A 22,864-nucleotide genomic window follows, 5' to 3' on the forward strand; every position below is an offset into this window, starting at 1 on the left:
TCAAAAACAGACGTTTGCCCTCAGGAAGTCAATTCATTTAGCCTCTAAAAGCGTGATACATATATTTGTATACATATATACCACAATTTTAGAGGCTAAAATATATATATTAAATATATATATATATAATCTCAATAGGTGTCCTACCAGAGCGGAGGAGCATCGCCCCGCCTGCAACAAGTGCAGCAGGCACACAAATATAAGTAAAGTGGCACATCAATGACATTTTAACTATTCGCCTCAGTGTGAGTGCAGGGGGTGGGCTCAATCCTGCGATTGCAGGATTACAGCTGCCCCTGCAGTGCGCATGGCGGGTTGGCCGGCTGGTTTGCTATGGCCAGTCTGATGTGCGCACCAAGCAATCCTATGGCTGTGAAACAGTTGGCAGATTGCTGGCTCAGGCCCCCAGCCTAAAAATGAGCGCTGAGTTAGCCTGCTCCCACCATTCCCATATCCGGTCTCATGCTGAGAGCGGCTCCAGGATTGGTTGTTGGTGTTCCCCTGAGCAGGAAGGAAGTCCTTCCTTTTCTTGCTTGCGGACGCTGACATGGGGAGAGAAGTGCCGCCCCCAAGGGAGCAGTAAATATGGTCAGTTTGGCACTGTATTGTCTCACCATATTTGTTTTAGTTGTAGCCGCCACTTTCTCCTACGTCTTCCCTTGAACACCTCGTGTATTTGTGAATACACTTTACATATTTATTAGTTTTAATGTATTATATTGTTGTTTAAAGCTGCTTAATTATCATATCAGACCATGATGCATATGATAGGAGTACAAGGATGACTGTTTACATGTTACATAGGCAGTGTATTTGTTGGCAGATGTATCAGTGTTACTTGGAAAATCATTAGTATTTGTGGTCAGTGGGGCTCTGCCAAAATGCCTAAACAGTTGCTGTTGGCCACCGCTATCCTGACTCAGTCATCTGGCGTGCCTCTTTTCATGAGCCCAGAGGCATTGTGGTAGGTAGAACAGGTTTGTATTGACTATACACTCCAGGGTTGGATCACCTGGCATTACTTGCTGCTGTGTGATAGGATCTCATCTGTCAGTTGTATGACTGTAGTGCTCAGTTTTCAGCAGTTTCTGCAGCATCCTCATAAGTGAGAAGAGACCTTCGCAGAACTTTGGACCCTGTCCCATCAAAGAAGGCAAATATCACGACTCTGTATTTCAGATTTTGCTTCAAATTTCTCCTCATACTTAGAAAAGTCTAGTTTGCTGTTATCTTCTGATTGTTTCCTTTCTGCCAGAAGAGTAAACACTTCTTGTCTGCTTTACAAGCAACACATCAGATATTTTTGTAAGTCCTGTGCCAGATAGTATTGCACTCTGACCAGTCCTCTCACTCAATCACTCAATGGTCTTGTGTGCTTTTTACTCTGAAAAGAAACCCACCCTCTTCTGCGATCAATTTTGGGAGTAAGTGGCAGCTTGCAGTAAAAGATTGCAGGTGGACTAGGACCTTTGTTGATGTTGTCTACATGATTCTATCTGTCATTGCATCCTCATTTGCATTAGTAATATGTTGTCCTCTTAGAAAATTGTCAATTGTGGATAGTTGTGTGTTTGTGTACCCACACTCTAATAGTTGCTTACTGTGACTTCCTGTCTGCACCTTGGAAACTAAGAATTGCATTCATGCACTCCTGACTCCTCCAGGTTCTGTTTTTGGAGCTAAAGCTGCCACCCAATGGAGATGTGAAAGGACAAGCAAACAAAAAAACCCTGGGTTATGTCAGAAGGACCGCTACTAATGGAAACCGGGTTCGAGTGGGAAAGCAATTCAGCACCACTAAGGTATGGCACAAGCTTCCAAATGCAGCTGCACTGTGCAGCATACCTGTTTGATATTTGTTGCTGGGTTGGTTTAGATGGGCCTTTGTTAGTATTTTTCTCAGCTGTAATTCCATATGAAATATGTCATTATCTTCATGTAATTTTGATAAAATTAGGAAATCCTGTTTCTGAAGAAATGTATTCATGTTAAGGTTTTGGAAAAACATGCACACATTCCTAAATAAGTTGTATTGATTGGTGTACCATTGTCAAGATCGATTTTTAGTTGGATATTAATCTCGTGCAAGATCTCGTCTGTGATTTTGGATGTTAGCTTCATGATCTGTTTGGAACTCTGTGACTTCAAAGCAGCTGACAGTACCATGTCAATTTATTGGCCAGGGCATGGACTCCAATACATTCCTTTAACTCTTGCTTTAAGCGAGTTCCGCAAAGCCCATTCACTTTGATATTTACTAAATTGTCTGTCTTCATGTATTCCCATTTGTTTGTTGCTTGAGGCCTTCAGATGGATTGATCATCTCGGAATATCCCTCAATATGATCCTTAGGCAGTTGTAGAAGGTTTCAGTCATCAATTGAAGTATCACAGTGTTTGAGTGAGATAGAAGTAGTCGTAGTTTGAGGATGCTACTTCTCTGCTGGTTCTTCTGGTACCCTGTTCGACAATGAGCACATACTATAGATGTTATGGGTAAATTTATGAACCTGCTATGGTGAATAATACAAAATTATGAGGTAAGAATGACTAAATATTGCTGCTTTCTTCCTGAAGGACGTCTTGGAGAAGTTAAAAGCCTTACACCCTCTGCCGGGTCTGATACTGGAGTGGAGGCGAATAACCAATGCCATGACTAAAGTAGTGTTTCCACTGCAACGTGAGAAGTGTTTTAACCCATTCCTGGGCATGGAAAGGATCTACCCTCTTTCTCAAACGCATACAGCTACAGGTAACATGACAATAGCACATAAGTGTACTTTTGCAAAGTCGTCAGTCTTTGGTTTTATTGTAAGGCACAGAAAACCCAGAAAGACAGATACAGGCAATGTCCCATTAGCTAATACAGGCTCCATACAGTAACTTGGATTACATAACAAAGGAATATTGTTTTGTTACGTATTATTATTAGGGTCCTGTGTATTCCTACCAGTGGTTTACCTTCTATAACTATATTCCATCATTATTAATGGATATTTGCATGTGGCACCCGTGTGATGGTAACATTAGCAATTTTTTGTATCAAACAATTTGAGGTTAAACTTACAAATTGTTCTGTAAATATTACAAGTTTATATCGAGAAGATATAAACGTTGAACTTGTAGCTTTCAAAAAAAAATCTGCAAGGCAAATGACTCCCTAATCCTTTTACAAATGTAAAATGAGAAGTGTATACTTTAGTTATGTCACATTCCTAAAATCAAGAGTAATACTGGCATATGGTTCCCAAATAATAGGGTTCATACAATGAGTCCCCATCTTGAGCCTGTGATCACTTCCATGATTTTTAAAATAGCATACATTTCTAACAGAATGTAAATTATTTAGACTTAGTCATGAAAACACCACTGGTTCTAACTAGATGCTAGAATAATGAATAACTCATGCTTTAGGAAATTTTAAGTTGAAAGAAAAGAAGGATCTCTATTTAAACACATTCTCGTCTTGCACGCCATTGATTAATCTTTTATTTTTGAAGTTAAGTGTCAATTTGCTGTATTTGTCGAGCTCTTGATCACAAAGAAGCCAGTCATAATCGGCTATTAGAATTAGTCCTACTTGTTTGTGTTAAGAAGGCATTGTTCTTTGGCGGATACATGGGCATTGAATAGATTCACTTTCAAGTATTGTGTAGACACCTTGGTTCAACCGAAGAAAGCCTATTTGCTGCGGTAATTTCCTCCATGTTATAAGCAGTCTCTGCATGACCACTGTCGACCTTCTTAGGAATGTAGCCATTGCTGGGATCTGTAAGGCTGCCACATGGTGATCCGTAAACAACTTCGCTCACCATTATTGCATTAACATACTCAGGCAGACACCCAGGTGGGGCAGGCCCCGTTGAGTAATCTCTTTGGGTAATAAGCCAGTAGTTCCATTAGCTTCTTGGTGGCCTCTCTACTGGGATCCATGGTGTCATGCATCCACATTGTTCCCAGCCTCTTCAGCAAGCATTGGAAGACCAGTGAGTGCAATTCTCGGGCCACTGGGAATACACTGTGACCCTCTCCCAGATGGCGAAAGACTAGCTCCGTTGGTGGATGAAGCATCCTCATCTCTCAATAGGGGTTCCTTTTCATCAGGACCTCCCCAAACAGACACTAATTACAGATGCTTCCCTCCAGTGCTGGGGTGCCCACATGGGTCCTCTGCAAATCCAAGATCTGTGGTCGGAAATGAAAAAACTGTACCATATCAATCAATATGTTGGAGCTGAGGGCAATCCACCTCGCACTAAAATAGTTTCTTCCAACCTTCTAGACGCTCTCCCTGTAGGTACAAATGCACACTACCACCACAATGCATTATCTGAACAAGCAGGGAGAAACCAGGTCAAGTCCCTTATCGATGGAGTCTCAAGCTATATGGTGATGGCTACTTGCCAGGAACCTGGCCACCACTGCCATTCATCTACCAAGCATGCTCAATGTACACACAGACTCCCTCAGTCGCAACTTTGTAAAAGTTAGTTGACTGGGTATTAAACGGCGAAGTTGCCCTGGACATTTTCCAACAATGGGGTGTGGCAGAAATTGATTTGTTTGCAGACGCAGCAAATGCAAAATACTGTGTCTTCGCCTCAGATTTCCCCAACCAGGATCCAGAAGAAATGCTTAGTTGATCAGCTCATCAGAGACATTGCTGTACACTTTTCCTCCACTACCTCTCAACCCCCTGGTGAACAACAGGTTCTATATCCGGACCTTCTTCACTTGTCTGAAACCCCACACAGAGGATTGGCATGCACCCCAATTGTCCCACTCTGAGCTTGACAGCATGGCTCCTGAATTCTTGCAGTATGGACATCTAGGTTTTTTACAAGACTTTATGGACATCTTAACCCCTTCCACGCGGGGCGGTGCCGCGCTGCTCGTGACGAGCCCAGCTCGTCATGCTGCACAGTGGAGCTGTGCTCATGACGAGCTGGATTCGTCACGACTCCGCCCACTCCAATAAAACACCCGCACAGGCGGGGCATTAGCCCCGCGTGGGCCGGCCGCTGAGCTCGTCATAAGCATGGAAGGGGTTAAAGCAATCCAGGAGTCCTTTCACAAGGAATATGTTACCTGTGGCCTGGTCAGACCATTCGGTAATAACATTTGACATCAACTTGCCACATCCCTCAAAACAGGATAGAATATTTCTGAAAAACCTCATCTCTCAGCCATGGCACAACATCTCATCTGACAAATGACAGCAAACCTTGCAAGATTCATTGCCTTCAACCTCAAATGAGATTAATAGAATAGTAAATAATCATATTTCTTGGCTAACATCTGCTGTCAATTTGCTTGCTCCACCAAAGGTATCTCGTAGCAATAGAACACACCCTATGGCATCTTGGTTTACTGAGTCCCTTAGAGCCTTAAAACTAAAATGCAGAAGGCAAGAGCGCATCTGGAGAAAGACCTACCGTGACATTGAGAAAAAAGAAGTACAAACTAGAACTGCTTGCCTATAAATTAGTGATAGGGAAGGAAAATGCTTCTTACTTTACACAACAAATAGAAGCTGCAAAGAACTTGACAAACAAACTGTTTCAAACAGTAATGGAACTCACAATACTAGATATAGAGATGACCAGTCACTACAGCCAAGATGTTTGTAACAGCTTGGCTACCTTCTTTTAAAACAAAGTCAGAGAGGTCTACGACAAATTCTCCCTGAGCAAGCACTCATCTGAACTTCCCTCCTCTGACTCCCCCCATGAGAATTGTAATCGCTTCATTAAATGTATCGAGCCCACTCAAGAGCAGGTGATCACACGCAATAAATTTACAAAATCTGGATCCTCTCTTGACCCTTGTCCCCCTACTGTAGTCAAGTTGGCATCAAAACTAATTGCCCAAAACTTTATTGAAATTTATCAGCTTATGTTCAAGACGGGCATCTTTCTAAACCAATGGAAAACTGCTTCCATATTGCCTCTTATTAAGAAACCATTGTTGGACCCAACAGATACAAATAGCTACAGGTCCATCTAAGCAAAAATTGCTGAATAGTTTATGAGTCAGCAATTAGCTGCATTTATACAAGAAAATAATCATTTGGACCCAACTCAATAAGGATTTAGAAGCACTAGCACTGAAACAGCCTTAACTAAGGCAACAGAAGAGATTAGAGAAACTCTAGATAAATAACGGAGGCAGCTCTTAAACTACTCAACCTGTCAGCAGCTTTAAACACAGTGAACCACAAGCTGCTCATAGGTCGACTAGCAGACATAGGCTTAAGAGGAGAGGCACTTGCTCTCCTAAAATCCTTTCTGGCTAGCTGTAAACGATATATTTTGCAAACTTTCTTTACATTATACTTCTTTTCTCAACCATGTGGTGTGCCACAGGGATCTTCATTGCGTTTTGACCACCCTGTTTAATGTTTATGTTTCAAATTTAGCTACCTTGATCAGACAGTTTGGGTTCTCGCTGACCTCCTACACGGATGACACACAAATTGTCATCTCCCTAACAGAGAATATTCTCGACATGGACTTGAATTTCAGAGAATGCATGCTAGTAGTCAACACATGGATGGCAACCAATTTCCTCAAACTGAACTCTAATAAAACCGAGGTCATTGTTTTTGGAAAATCACCTTCCTTCTGGTCCCATTCTTGGTGGCCCATTGAGCTAGGTATTTCCTCAATTCCAGTCAAATCGACCCGTAATTTGGGAGTGATTAGAGACTTGTGTACAATAAACAGGTAAATATGGTCTCAGTTTTTTACACCATCAAAACAATTTTAAAAAATCCTTCCTTTCTGCCTCCCTCTTTGCAAAAAACAGAAGTCACTGATGATGCTTTCGAAACTTGACTACTGTAATGGGCTCTATTCCAACATGCAACAGAAACATTTGAACAAAATTCAGACCTTGCAAAACACACCCGCTTGACTGCTATTAGGCATCCCCAAATTCAAATCCTGAGCAGGTGCTCTAAAAAGCTTCATTGGTTGCCAATAAAACAGAGTGAGTTTTAAGTCGGTCTGCATTGTTTTTAAAGCACTCCATGGAATGGGCCATGACTACTTGAAGAATAAATTCAAGTGGTGTAAGCCATCAAGAACCCCGAGGTCCTCCACACCATGCTATGTTTTGATTCCCAAATATAAGTGCACCTCATGGGAGAAGCTTCAAATTCTTGGAATGGCCTATGTATATTTTTCAAAACAATGAAAATCTCTGGGTTTTTAGGAAAGCCTTAAAAACCATGCTCTTTACAAGTGGATGGGCTCTTGTGTTTCTCTTGATTACGAGTTAGCCAACAAACACCTCCCCGGTAGACTGAAGGCTCATTCTACAAGGGGTAAGTCCACCACTGTGGCCCTTCTTAGGAATGTAGCCATTGCTGAGATCTGGAAGGCTGCCACATGGTGATCCGTAAACAACTTCGCTCACCATTATTGTTTGCATTCAGAAACTCAGGCAGATGCCCATGTGGAGCAGGTTCCGTTGAGAAATCTCTTTGGGTGATAAGCCAGTAGTTCCATTATCTGCTTGGTATTCGTCCGCAGTTGTAAGGGATGGGCTTGCTATTCTATTCAGTGCTTATGACTATTGAGGAGTATCCCCTGGCTAAGGATAAGTTACTTACGTGTAATCCTAGTGTTCTTCCAGGGCTATACTCATCAAAGTCATAAGCAATCCTTCCTCTTCCCCGGACAAATACATTATGCAGAAGCTATAAGTGGCTTATCATCATCAAATAATAGTGAGTGCCGTAAAAAAGACCCAACCTAACGGTCACCTGTGGGGCATGATGGGATTGGGGAATTCTTGGTGGTCTTAAAGGCACAGTGCCAGTTTACTCTATTGTGATTTTCAGTGCAGCGTATTGGCTTACAATACCTTTTATTTCCTTGCCTTTTTCCCTTCAAATAAATATTATGTTTCTAAGGTGTGCAAGTTCTGTGTTACAGAAATGCTAAATGTATAAGGTTATTTTAAATGAAAAATTCAATGAAATTTGGCATTTTAGCCTAATGCGGGTAGGCTGCATGTATTGATACATATATATGTATGTGTTAGAGTACTAAGGACTTTTAAATCTTTAAACATACATATATATATAATCTATTTTATATGTGTTATGGGGTCCCCCGCACGCGGTGGGACTATTTTGTGCTTATGACTATCATTGAGTGTACCCCAGGAACAGAACCACGATTATCAGTTGGAGTTGGACAGGTTGGTTGTACTGAAAAATGTTAATCTACTTCTGGAAGTATTAACAAAAGCAATAAGTCTGGTTGTTTATTAACGAAAGTGCTTTTTGATTGATGGGCGAGTTTGTGAGTAGGTATACTTCTGTGGATTTGTGTGGTTTGGTGAGTCATGAAATGCTGAGTCTGAGTGACTAGATAGGTACATGTGAGTGGATGGGTCATTGTGAGTTGAAATATAATGTGCATCATAATGCTCAATACAGGTGAGTGCATGTGAATGGATAGTCGGTTGAAGGTCAATAGGTAGGTGAATGGGAGTAGGTAAGTGGGTAAGTAGAGGAATATGAGTAGATAGATGGGTGAAGGTTAGTGGATAAGAGAAGACTGGAAGGTTAAGGCAGTGGATGAATGAAAGTCCTCTGAAGTAACTGAAAGGCTACATGCAGTGCTCTATGAAACCTCTCAGTAAATAACAGTGAATGGCTGTATGGATTTAATGTTAATTGAGTGAAAGAATTGAGGGTGAGTAAATTCAAGGAGTTCAATAAATGTTATGGGATGCACAAATATGGATAGTTGGGTGCTTGAATGTGGGTAGGAGTGCATGAGTGAAAGTGCTTGAGACTGGGTGGGAAGCTCATGCTCCAGTTTTAGATTGTTAGTTTAATGAAGGTGAGAGTGAACATTGGAGAGTCTGCCCTGCTGAACGGACTTCCAGAGTAGAATAGCAATATGAAGACATCACTGCACACAGACCGTGGGCACTAAAAATAGAACTTTGTGTGGTAAGCTAGAGAGTATGGTATCCCTACCCAGGAGATTTATAAAGCCAGGAGATGAGCAGCACATGAAGGTGAATGAGCACATTCCACAGACCCCTTTATGTTTCACACACTCTAGGAGTTCCCAGGTGTGTGCAGAAGATGGAAAAGACCATAGAGAGAGCAGCACTCTGAAATGAATGCAGTCTTCGCCATAAAAATAAATGTGTTTCTATAAATGGGAGGATGCATGCTGCTGCCATCTTGAAGCATCACCTTGGTTTGATTGGTATGCCTACTTTAACCCAAGAGATATGAAGGAGCAGATATTTAAATATACTATAATCAAGTGCAATAACAATTCAATTCACAGAGAAGGGGCAAAACTACTACATTTAGAATTACTACTGAGGAAATTCTAAAACAAACAGCCACATGTGCAACAATAGTCTGGACTTTTACTGTATATCAGGGTGTGTGCAGTATTGATCTCAGCTGCAAAGTATCTCATGCATGAAGAGAATCAAGCATGAAAAAGAGTCACATTCAAGCAACTTGCTCATATATGATCAGCCACTGTTTTTTAGTGATGTTGTGCTGTGGTGATACCATGTGATATTCCCTTTCTCCTCTAGGTAGAGTGAGCTTCACAGAACCAAATATCCAGAACGTTCCTAAAGACTTTGAGATTGAAATGCCAAAGCTTGTTGGAGAGAGTCCACCGTCTCAGGCACCAGGCATTACCGCTGCCTTTGTTCCCAAAAACAGGTATGGTGCTTGTTAAAGCAATGAAGGGGATATTTGCCCCCTCAGCCTCTCTTTCTGATTTCTCTCTTATTGGTGTGTGAGGTGGACATCCACATGTTGCTCAGTGAAGGCAATCCTATCATGTTTTCAGATTTTTTAGTTTTTTTACAATGTTGCATGAAGTTATAGTCTATTTCAGGGCTGGGAAATATGGATGACTGAGAGGCGAATCACCATAAGCTGGTTTTAAAATTGAAGCTTGCTTGGAAGGTTTTACAGTGCAGTTCCAAGTCAAGTGTGTGAAGTCAGCTTGGCTCCTTTTATATTTAGGGCAGTGGTGTAGTCTCATGGGATCGAGGTTAGCTAAAGTTTCGGAGCTGTATAAGCTCAGTGTAGGTATTTGTAATGTAACAGCTTCTGTCAGTGGTTGTTGCATACCAGTTTGGTTTGCATACGACAATAGGAGCAAGTTTTATCCGGAAGAGTGGGGCCCAAGTCATGCTCTCATGCAGTTCTGGATTCCTCCGAACCAGCAGCGCATCATTGCAGGAGGTGTCATAGAGGCGGGACAGTAACTTACCATTATCTGGGGTGGATATTACTGAGAGGAATGGATGAAAGTCTTGGGGTTCCTCAGGATATGTAGGCAGGGTGGAACACAGTGTACTATACAAGCGGTGGAAGACAAAATTGTCATATGGGTTGGGTTCCCACTCTCCACCAAGGCAGAGTTGGGATTCAAGGTTCCATTAAGGAACAAGTCACCCATAACAGTTAGCTGGTGGGATGCAAGTTTACACTGTACCAACCTCTCCCGTGTTAGCGGTGGCCACAGATTATGAGAGGGGTATGTGCGGAAAGCACAAAATCCCCAACCTAGGTAACGCCGTAGTCTGGACCTAGCCCAACACATGGTGGAGAGGGTCTGTCTGTCAGTGGGGTCTTGCGGAATACCCTGAGGGAGTAAGGCACAAAGGGGGAAATGTGGTTCTTTGGTCCTCTCTGGTTTAAGATATGTTAACCTAACATCAGGATGATACCGGTAATGAGCGACGCGGATACCTTCTGATTTATCTCGTTGTAAAACAATTCCCAAGTATTTAGGAGAATCGGTGCACCGGCGATGTCATTCATGTACTGTGATTTATGCGCCCTGTTTTATGTCTCAAAATGTGGTTTATGTATGAGGTTATTTGCATACTGTGGTTTATGCTAGTAAGGTTATCCTCTACTGTGAGTTATGCCCCCAATGTGAGTCATACTTAGGAAGTTATGTTCCAATATGTTATAGGCTTATGAGGTTGGCGCATAATGTATTTTACGCCTGATGCGATACTGTGCATAATATGGGTTTTTTTGGAGGATGATGCGGAGTACAGTGTTTGCCAGTAATTACTGGTTGTGTTCTATGTTTATTATTGGTTTTACATTTACTATTTTCACTTTGTGATGGTTCTGACAGTGGCCCAATTGGCCCTCTCATGTGTATATAATCCCCTGTAAATATTGCCCAGTGCCAGGTGGCACAGTGCATATTGTGTGATTACTATTCTAATGTGTTTAAGATAATACAAAAGCTATTTTCATATATAACCTTGTGTGGAGTTACTTTTATGGTGTGCCTAGTATGTTGCTACTGTGTGTGTATTGCGCAAACGCTTTACACATTGCCTCTGGGTTAAGCCTGACTGCTTGTGCCAAGCTACCAAGGGGGTGAGCAAGGGGTTATCTTCAGCATGTAACTCCCTTGCCCTGACTAGAGTGTTGGTTTCTGTCTGGCTTTGGCGCAAGCCTTAGCCAACCTGAAATCCCGTTTCTAACATACCAGTGCAAGGGGTATTCAAGATCAAGCAGTTTAGTGGCCTCAGTCACTGGAATGAGTTCTGATTTATGCCAGTTAATTAATAACCCAGAAAAGGTCCCAAAGTGTAGAACTCCGCGAATGAGAGGGGGAATCAGAAACATTAACCCTTTTGTTAATAGTGTTTTCTTCCGCAAGAAAACACTTAGGTCCATACATGCGATTTGTTTACTGAGCAGGTACGTGCATGCTTTCTGGGACATGGCACGAGAGATCTTGCCAGTGGTGCCAGAGGACCCCAAAACTTCTCTGGCTCAGAGAATACACGACTAGTAGGATTCAGCAAAGTCTGTGATCTGTGCAGACCTATATACCAGCGATTGCCTTGGCAGAACTGTTTGCATCAGGAGGTCTACTTGGATGAGATCGACTGGGTTTTCTGGCAATGTGCAAGTGTCCCCCATAGATCTATCTTTTGATGGGTCCAGACTCTTAAGGGGGAAAGGAGTACTCTGCACTAGAGAGACATAAAGAGAGCTGAGCCACTGCCCGCTCTTTGTGGTTGCTAAAGCCAGTGAAAACAATTCTCGCATCAACTTAACGAACTTTAGATGCTATTCCGAGAGGGCTAGCTTATAGACCGCGTCAGCCTTGCCAACCATTTTGTACAGCAGAAAGCGCAGTCCTTTTGGGGCCAGTGATGCAGCACTAACAGACACCACATGGGGCAGCAGGGTCGATAGTCGTCCATTTCCTCTTGTCCTGCTAGAGTGGCTGCCAAGCCGCTTTCGTTTGTCCTCAGGCCGTGGCGTCTCGCATAGGGCGTGCTGCGAGGTGGTGAGGGGCAGGGTGGGGGATAGTAAACCTGGACATAGACAGAACGGATGAACATAATAAGTACTTGTCTCCGTTTCGTCGTGTGTTCAAGGTTACTACCCGCCACTCTGTCCCTCCCCTGCCCGCAGCACTCCCTATGCAAGCCGCCACTGTCCTCAGGTGCTCTGGTTAGAGCTGTGGGAGGTAGGATTCGGCTTTTCTACCCAGCAGGAGATCCGCGACGTCAGACAAATGAGTCTTACAGATCATTTAAAGGGGATGTACCCTTCTCTTCATTTCCTCTCCGGACCAGCTTCCACCCACATTAGAACACATTTTGAAGGAATATTTGAACATCCTGATGCAGGAGATACGTCTTTTACTTTCCAAGGGTGCCATCGGACAGGTATTAGACTTGGAGAAGGCACAGGAATGCTTTTCATGCTGCTTCAAAGGGACCTAAAGCCTATCCTGGGCTTTCACCTATTGAACTCCTTTCTGCAGAAAGACCAATCCAAAAATGCTCAGACTGGCTATCACCTTTCTGCCTTGGACCTAGGAGACTGAATGTTGTCCATGGACTTGTCAGCAGTGTATTTCCATATACCTGTCCTGCGGTCCCACAGGCATTACCTGTGGTTCAAGGTGTCCCAGGAATGCTTTCAATTTGCTGCGCTCCTCCTGCAGCCTAACCTCAGCCCCTCGGGTGTTCATGAAGGTGATGTCCGTCGTCGCAGTCAGACCATCTGCCTGACTGCCCCTTCCACCAAGGCCAGAGCTGGCGCAAAGGTATTGGGGTGATCGGTGCCTGTTTTTCATATCTGCCAGGATGCCATGTAGGTGTTGGAACATATGTTGATGCAGCACTACTGCCTAGACTCAGGACCAAGGAGAAGGCCTCTTTGTTTGCTCGGTCCTGAAGGAACCTTCGGTCTGAGCCCATTCCTCGTTCCTTCCACCTTTAAGAGGTACTGCTTTGATGTCCATTCTAAAGGTGAGGCGTGTGCGGTTAGAATGATCCATCAGAAGGTCAAGTTACTTACCATCGGTGATGCTCTTTCTGCAGACTCATCGATGCCTCTCCCAACTCCCTGTTTCAGGGACTGGGCTCTTTGACATTAAAACCGTTTGTCACCAACTATTGTTCTGTGCTCCACAACTTAACTTAGTGTGTGAAAAGGGAAAGAGACAAGTAGATTTCTGATGTGTACCAGTCATTAATGGATGGTGACTCAGGGCACTGGGCACTATTAAACTGCACATTGTATGCCAATTATTACTTTAGGAGTCTTGACTCAACAAAAGTACAGTGGTCGAGCAGCTAAAGCTTACTTTGTTTAGTACTTGTTTTTTTTTTTTAGAGTCACATGCTTGAAATATTATCCATCCTCCGGTTGGGAGTCTTCTGTAATAAATGTTAAGACAACATTTAACATATCACCCACCTTGTGCCATCCATCGACCTCATTATATGACCCGAACCCTGGCAAATGAGGTAGAGGGGCTCTTCGGTCCACTGCCACAGAGGCTTATGATTCTCAGGTTTTCACTGTCCAATTAAAACGCAGTATGAGCCATTTCGCAAGGGGAGCAGGGTGGGCTCCATGTACGTCTCTGAAAGACGCCAATGCTGGAGAACTGTTGTTACAGATAAGTAACTTTTTATTGGCCGCATTGTCGGGTGCTTGACTTACAGCTGGAGGACAATTAGCAACAATACAGTAAAAGGTGGAAAAGAGGCTCAACTAATCAGAACAAGCTGTTCAGCCCTGCTTGTTAAACAGCTACTGTCTTCACATCTGTCCATCCAGCCAGAGTGCTCTGTGAATATAGAGTCCATCCAGCCAGAGTGCTCTGTGAATATAAAGGTAGCCTTCCACACTCCCGCCTGGCAGATGTCCTCCTATAGAATGCCAGCAAATAAAGCTGCTCTGTCAGCTATGCCTTTGGTGGAATGAAATTTCACCTTTCTGTAGATTAATGCTAGCAGGCTCTTCCTTCACCCTGGTCAGAGTTTCTAAAGGATACAAAACGCTGGTCTGATTTCCTCTATTCTTTTGTTCAGTATAAATAGAATTTCTTTTGAGTATAAATAGAATTTCAGATCTCTTCGGCTGTCTGGCATGGCAAGCCTCTATCTGCCAGCTAGAAGGATCGCTGAGACAAATGCTGGACTGGCAACCCTTTGACAAGGATGAATTAAAGTTGGGATTTTAGGAATAAAGCAGAGGTGGTCTTAAGTCTGACTTTGTCTTTGTAGAATCTTATAAAAGTTTATATGATGGTAAAATCCTGGAATTCCCACCACTGCCTGCCTTATGTAATCACCAGTGGAAATCCGTGCCAGTGAATGTTTCATCCCTTTAACGTCTGCTGGTGTGGCAGGAGGTGCTAAGAGTAGAAAGAACTCTTTTCTGCTAGTCCCTTGTGCTGTTTTCAAGCTTTTCCATTTTCAGCAGGATCATGAACCTTCCCTCATCGTCTGTCAGTTGCCAAGCATGTCTTGATCTAATGCAACAGCATGAAGTTCAAGGCGCTTCCAGATCGAACAGAATGGGTTAGTTAATGTGTAGGTAGTGCTTTGAACTAGTGTTCACCCTGCTTCTAAGCCCCCACAGCTTTCCAGTTGATCCAATAGAGGAACCTACAAATGGGCTGCTTTCTGCCCCCACCGAGACGACATGTACACGTTTCTGATTTACACTATTTTTAAAACAAGCATTTGCAATGCAATAGGTCTCCCATAAACGCAAGTTTGAGCTATTGTGATTGTAAATGGCAATGCCTTTTATTTATGTTTTTGTTTTTAAAACATAAATAAAAGGCATTGCCATTTACAATGCCAATAGCTCAAACTTTGCAGATGCGAGACCTATTCCATTGAAAATGCTTGAAGGCATTGCTGAGTTGCCCCCTTCTGTCTCTTATGGCTCCTGAGGAGCTTTCTGTTTGCTACGAGTTAAATAAACAAGCCGGTGGTCACAACTACGCATGAGAGACCCTCCTGCAGGAAGAGAAACTCATTAAAAATATAGTGCTTACAGACTAAAGACTTACAGTGTAAGAACCGAAGTAAAAGGGCCAGTCCTCATGGGCGGTTACAAATGAAGACGAGGTCATACCAAGGTGGGACTAACAAGCCTAATAACGAATCAGAAGCCAGCATTTGCGAAGGACAATCACACAAGCCAATGAAAAATATGGGCGTAGAGTGGGCGGAGCTTCAAGTACATACCATAATACAGCATGCCTCGCAGAGCAGCGCATGCTCTGCCCAGGCTCTACCTAAAAACACATACTATGCATCCAAAAGTCTTCATTAATGTTGATAAATATTGAATGCCTATTCCTCCTTCTGGGCTCGTGGAACACTTTGTTTACAGAGCAATATCTTTTCAAAAGTATGTTTAAGGGGCTGCTGGACTGAAAGTAAATGTTGGATTATCCCGTGTATGAATAAATCCTATTTGCACACTAGCATTATTAGGAATACATTGTAGACTGTACGACATCAAGCTGTGTGCAGTGTATAGCATGCTTACATTGATATGAAGATCTTTCCTATGCAAACTGTGTGTGCGTGTGTGCGTGCGTGTGCGCACGCATGCATGCATGTGTGTGTATAATATCACGTAGAACTTGGTTGTTTCATTTCTATTTGTAAAGAATAAATACCTTTTGGAAGTTATAAGAAGTGTGTGATTTTTACATTGGTTATGGGCAGTATGTGCTGGGAGCAGCTGAAATACTGACCTACCCTGGGTCGCTAAAAGAGGCACAGAAACGCCCAGAGTATCTCTGAAGAGGTGTGTTGGCTGCCTGGCTGTAACTGGCGAACTAGCCCTGTAGGTTTGCGTGTTGGAAGTGTAACACCTGTAGTGGAGTGTCTGGCATGACATTTTCTTTACTAGTGATTAGTAGAGAAATTGCCATAATTGGTATAAGGTACTGGGATTGCAGTCATAGAGCTCTAGGTAGCTTAACCCCTTCACTGCGGCAGCTATCCTGCCGCAGCGCTAAGGGGGAGGCGGGGCCGTGCGGCGGTCCCGTGCTCGTGACGGAACCGCTCCGTCACGGCCCTCGGGTGAGCTGTGCTTGTGACGGAATGGTTCCGTCACGGACCCGCCCGCCCATTAGACCGTGCGGAATTCGCGCCGCGCAGGCATGGCGAGCAGGCCATGACGGAACCGTTCCGTCACCAGCACAGCCCACCTGAGGCTCGTGACGGAACGGTTCCGTCACGAGCATGGGAGGAGTTAATTGAAACAGATACGACCATGGCTGAGGCTGTCTGCCAAAGAGGAGAGTCTGGGCGCCATCCTTCCATTGGGCGTTAGTATGACAATTAACACAGTGCGTGAAGCTTGCTGAGTATTTACAGATACACCTCCACCTAATGCAGCACAAACTAACACATTTCAACGCACTGGAATGGTGAATATTTACGACTGATGATGCAACATATTAGAGCAACACCAAGACCAGACAACATGGAGGAAGGAGGTAACAGAGGGCGGTGGCACACAGGAGTTGTAAAAAATAAAAGTTGAAAGGAGGAAAGAGCCTAAAACCCTGCAGAATCTCATACAGTCCAACGGGTGTTCAGAGGACTTTTTGAGTTACTAGGAGCTGTATTGGAATCAGTCACAAAAGCGTATCCTTGGAAGGGTGAACTCGTATCTAGCTATAAGATTTGCCTTTTTGTCCAGCAATATCCTTGGCCAGCCAAATTTGATCACTTATGGCATTGATGGCCCTTGCATTTTTTGTGCCTGTAGATGAGCCATCTCCAGGAATTCTTTGAAGATGCATGGTACAAAATGTGAAGCTGGGAAGACACTCTCTTCTTTACTTCTTCAATTCTTCTGTCCCTTCCAAACTGATACTAAGTGAACATGCAGAAAGCAATTTCCCAATCAAAGTATGGTGGTGGATGCATCTGTGCTGGAATTGGGTGCTCACATAGACTACGTGTTTTGCCAGGCCTGGTGTTTTGATTAAATTAAAAATTTTGAGGTGATGAAAACGACAGGAAGTGACCACTTCCCCTTGAGGGTAGAATTACACATACCGAAAAGTAAAAATAGAGAGAGGGCTCTACAGGTCCACGTGGACTATCCAAAATGGTTAACAACCTGTATATCGGATGAACATATAGAAAAGTTAAAGTTAATCCAGCAGTCGATCCCAACTGAAGAAATTCAACTTAAAGTAGGAAGTCCTTGGTTCGAATTAACCATAGGTAAGCTGGCGGATTCCCTAAAGAAGGAATTTAAGACTAAAAAGACAGGACTGGGTAGCCATGCTGTTAATAAAAACAGGAAGCCCTGGTTTGACGAAGAGTGCAGGGTAGCCAAGGCACAGATAAGACAGAAGGAGAGAAGACTAAAGGCCATGTTTAAGGTGGACCTATAACAGGCACTTCAGCAACTAAGGCTGGGGCGAGGAGTTGGCGTAACGGCTAGGGCGCTCGACCTCAGACCTGGGGATCTGGGTTCGAGTCTCGGTAACGACGCCAAAAACCTCCTGTGATTCTGGGCAAATCACTTAATCTCCCCGTGCCTAAAATGAAAGTGTTTCCGTCCTCATGTAACGTAACTGGTGCTATGTAAAGCGCTCTAATTGAAACTAAAGATGTGAGAGGGTTCTGGAAATAAGTCCAAGAAAGTGTGGGTAGGAAAACAAGATCCTTGGTTTGTATGGTCCCCGAAGATGACTGGGTAGGCTACCTGGGAGAAATCTATGGAAAATGGCAGACACAAGAATTGCCAAGAACCCAAGATTGGCCACAGGTAAGGGATGATATAAAGGAATACTTTACCCCAAGATATATAAATGAAATTATAGCTAGTCTGAATCTTACCTGTGCCGCAGGTCCAGATAACCTCCCGGCAGTGATAATTAAAACGAAACCAGAATGGTGGGCGGAGCTCTTTGCAAAGATGTTCCTAGTAATCTTGGAAACGGGAATTGTGCCAGAAAGTTGGAAGGGTGCAATTATAAGGCCAATACATAAAAAGGGTGATTACAAAATACCGAAAAATTATAGGCTGATAAACCTCTTAGATGTAGGGGAAAAAGTATTTGCAAAAGCCATACTGAATGTATTAAAAGACTGGGCAGAGGAAAACCAGATTATACCCCCTGGAACAGGGAGGTTTAAAGCTGGCCATTCCACAATTGACCATTGCTTTGCTCTTTGGGCCATAGCACGGAAGTCGATGGAAACACGGGGAAGGTTATTTTGTTGTTTTGTAGACTTCCGTGCATCCTTTGATCTGGTGGATCGAGAGCTGTTGTGGGAGGCCTGAATTAGTTATGGAATTCCAAATGATCTACTACGGCTGATACAAATGCTCCACGCTAAAAACTGGGCCCAGATAATTTTAGACATAGATGGTAGTTTATCTGGGAAAATAGAAATTGGAAATGGGCTGCGGCAGGGATGTGTATTGGCTCCCCTGCTATTTTCCTTGTTCTTAGCAGACTTGCCATTGATCTTGGGGAATGCCGTTGGGGCAAGCCCGAAATTAAATGGCAAGCAGATTGCATGTTTACTTTATGCCCACAATCTGGTGATCATGGACCAGACCGAGGTTGACCTGCAAAGGAAACTGAATTTATTTAATGACTATTGTTCCAGAAAAAATCTTGTGATCAATATGGAAAAGACCAAAACCTTGAGCTTTGGCCGGAGGAAAACTGGGTTCTCATGGTGGATAGGGTCAGAGAAAGTGGAAGCGGTTACTGAGTACAGATACTTGCGGCTATGGTTCGAGAAAAGTTTGAAATGGAATACCCACTTAGAGGCTTCAAAATTAAGAACCTCTGCATCGGACAGCGGCCTGAAATTGTTTAATAAAGCCTATGGTGCAATGACCGATAGACCAGTGCTAAAAGCATATTCAGCTATTGTACCCCCGCAATTTTTGTATGGCGCAGAACTGTTATTTTTAAGTGGCAAGGAAAACTGGGATGTCGAGGAAGGTAAAAACTTTAAAAAGTTATTTACACTCCCTCTGTCAGCAATGGTTCAGGCCGTAAGACTGGAACTAGGATTGACTTCATGGGGTATTCAAGTCGGTATGGCCCTACTACGCTTCTGGCAATGCCTAGAAGTAGGCGTAAATACCAAAATATCTCAATGGTTTAAAAATGAAATACAGAACAGCGAACTAAAATGGGCAAGAGAGATTAGGGAGATTATAACAAAGCTATGCAATAAGATGGGAGTTAATATGCGCCCCACTATCTCTGTGGCTTATATTGATAAGAAGACACTTAGGTTGATGGGGAAGGAAATATCTCATGCACCGGACCAAAACTATCTTGCAAATAAAACCTCGATTCGTTTTATGGCTGTTGCATGGAAAAATGATCAATGCTTCCCTTATTTTGATAAGCTACCGGATTGCCAATTACGAAATGAGGTTCTGAGGGTAAGGATTGGGGTAAGCCCTTGTTATATGAACAATCTGGTAAAGCGTGCTATGATAAACAAGACGGAAAGCTGCACTTGCTCCTTGGGCACCCAATGTGATCTGCCGCATATTCTATTTGATTGCCTAAAGTTCCTGGACGTACGTATTATGTTCTTAAAACCAATATTCATGAAATATGAGATTAAAACAAGGACCCAGGCTGTGACACTGATGACCGAAATGACCTATTTAGATATTGCCATGGCTATTGGGAAATTTATGCAAAACATTTTATATATTTTTAATGAGTTTTAGCTAGTTTACCCACAATTTAGGTAATAGTGGGTTTTTAGATTGAACATTTTTTTAGGATGTATTTATGTGTATTAATGAAATGTTCTTTTAGATGAATTTTTACTAAATATATGTATTGTTTGTGGACCAATGGTCCGAATAAACGTGAAATAAACTGATCTGGGTGCTCACATGAACACCAACTGCTTAAGAAATATGGACTGGAAAGCACATCATCTGCTTATTGACGCTGCTGGCCATTCATCTAACCGTGATGTTATTATTTTTATGTTCAGGTTGCCAAACACTGTCAAAGACAATCCAAAAATGTATGCTCTATCCAATCGGCCGAAATTAACAAGGTCCAAGAACAAAGCTCAACAGTGTGGTTTAAGTTCCTTGCATAAAACCTTTTATCGCAGGAATGTGTCACTGTGAGAGGGATGGGCAGAAAAAGAAACTAGGAGGTCTTATCCATGAATCTATTGAGGCGTTTATTTAAGGTCGTGCATAAACAAAAGTAGATAAAGCATGTGGTCGTCTTCCAAGGGTGGGTTTCTGGGATGGTGGATTTCTTCCTCTGGTATTGTCGTCTTCTCTCCAGGCGGGTGTTGTTGACGTTCCCCCGGGTAGCGTGTAGAGAGAGAGAGAAGATAAAGGCGTTAAGTAAGGCTGTTATGGGTCTCTTCGAAAAGAGTACCACCACCAAGAGGTTTTAGAGAGGTTCCTAGGTGCAGTAGGATTGGAAGTGTGCATGGGTAGATGAAAACAAGCGGGTTCAAAATAAAATAGACTCAGAGAAGGTTCTTTTACCGGTCCTTACTTCAGGACATAAACCTGTAGGAGGTAGCCCTACGGGCTTTTACTCATCAAGTACCCCCGTTAAGCTTGGGAGTTTTTTAACCCAAAAGGGAGCGCGAGGCTTATGAGGGCTTTTATGAATAAAACAAGGAAATCGGCAGCCCACAGTCACAGATCCCAATTGGACCTTAGTACACTCATACTGCTGAAGTTTGAATTAATATACACCCCTCCCCTCTTCAAGACAGAAAGAGGAAGAAAACAAAAAGGAAACCGCAAAGCAAATGGCCCCAAACCCACACACCAACCCGTAACGTTCTCCCACAGACACTCTACCGCCCCAACCCCTTCGCCCCCGATTCACGCACCGTGAAAGCCGTAACTCTCCAGAGTTACGGCGGCACTTGGGCGTCCTCCGGGGATTTCCACCAGTCTTCAGACCAAGTCTCAGCCTCCCCTTCTGCAGCGTCGTCCTCGTCTGTTTCGGTGGGGCTGTAGTCCTCGGGTAGGTCCTGGTCACCTCTGGTCCACGTCTGATTTCACGCGTCTTCTTCCTGTGTGCCGGCGTCTTCCGGGTTCTCCCCTCCGGTCGTCAGATCCGCCCTCCTAATGGCCCCAGTCGCATTCCATTGGCTGTGGCTCTCCCCTGGGCGTTCCTGCAGGGAAGAGGACTCCGGGTTAGTTAACCATCTATGGTCCGGGCCAGGCAGTTCTCGGAAAAGACTCCGGTGGGGGCTGATTACAGGTGTAAAGGCAGGCTCCTCCTCACAGTCACCCAGGTGTGCACTATCTGAAAGCTGAGCAACTCCGCAAAGAGCTTGCACTAGAACACAAATGGCAGCGGCAGCTCCTCCACTAAGACTGAGGAGCGTCACTCTTCTGTTCCCAGAGCAGTGCACAGGAAAAATAACATGATTATACCAGAACGTTATTATCATTTTATTTTTAGTATTGAGCTTGCAGCCAGCTTAGGGCAGTGCTGGGCTCCTGTGACGCCAGAGGAGGAGTGGTTGCTGTACCTTAAGTTGCTGTACCATGGCGAGTGGGCGATTGAGCACTTTTCAGTGCCCCTAACTGCAAGGTACTTCCTGGGGGTGACTTGCATTGAAAAAACAGCTATATTTCTGCCCATCTGAATTAGTTGTACCGACATATTGCAAAATCTCTGACTGCCCTTACTTACGTTGGAGAAGTTTGACCATGGCACAGGTGGAGTAGTCCAACTGTGTCCTTCTGAATCAAACTGGGTGCGCGGGTCATAATGTTGACCAGGAGAGAACTCTATTACCCTCTCCGCCAACATTTAATTCAGGCCCTTACTTGCATAAGATGTTGCACTGTCTACATTGGTGTCTGATTAAAGCCATTGCTGGCTTTTTACAAAACAACATATACATCTTACACTACGGGCATCAAATAGTGGTAGTCACCAGCTGTTGGCCATAGTTTACTATGCCGGGCATTATCCGTGCTGCTGCTTTTTTGAGGGCATCATGAAGGCAGGATAAGTTGGAGAAAATGATCAGAACTGTAAGTGCTCCATTTACCTTATGGAGGTTCAATTTATTCACCCTAACTGTTCAGCAGCAATCAGACAACTGGTGAAAGTGCTTAAAGTTGATATAAAAGGTAAATGTTAATCTTGAGCTGTCATCACCCTTGATCTTGGGTGAATTGTCATTGAGTGCACTTTTGAAGTGGGGAGTGTCTTCTGGAACTGATGGCAGCAAATTGCCAGCACTCATAATATCAGCTGGTAAGTAATCGCTGAAGGCTCGGTGTGTGCAGAAAGGTAGCATTTGCTTATCCCTCTCATTATAATGTGACTGTTAATATTACCAAATACCACATTTTGAGAATTTTTTGTTGTTGTTGATTTTTCAAAACCTTTATTAGCAAAAGGAGAAAAGGTACATCAGTGCAATATTGCGACCAATACAGTGACGAATAAGCACGTAAGCATAAAGGCACCTTTCCGTACATGTTTACGATCAGTAACAAAAAACCAAGAAATCAAGTTATAATTACAGCCCCCCCC

The 22,864-nt window shown here is 43.5% G+C and overlaps 1 protein-coding gene across 2 annotated transcripts in view; it reads left to right on the forward strand.

The window, feature by feature from the left end:
* Positions 1-22,864, forward strand: part of POLQ (DNA polymerase theta) — a 478,304-nt gene that overhangs the window by 316,127 nt on the left and 139,313 nt on the right. For both annotated transcript variants that reach the window (XM_078656637.1, XM_078656638.1), the window contains 3 exons: positions 1,665-1,802; positions 2,577-2,751; positions 9,582-9,714. In XM_078656637.1, coding sequence (XP_078512763.1) covers positions 1,665-1,802; positions 2,577-2,751; positions 9,582-9,714 — 446 coding nt within the window. The remainder of the gene's footprint in view (positions 1-1,664; positions 1,803-2,576; positions 2,752-9,581; positions 9,715-22,864) is intronic.

The sequence above is a fragment of the Lissotriton helveticus genome, chromosome 8, assembly GCF_964261635.1.
Source record: "Lissotriton helveticus chromosome 8, aLisHel1.1, whole genome shotgun sequence".
In the NCBI taxonomy this organism is placed as follows: domain Eukaryota; kingdom Metazoa; phylum Chordata; class Amphibia; order Caudata; family Salamandridae; genus Lissotriton; species Lissotriton helveticus.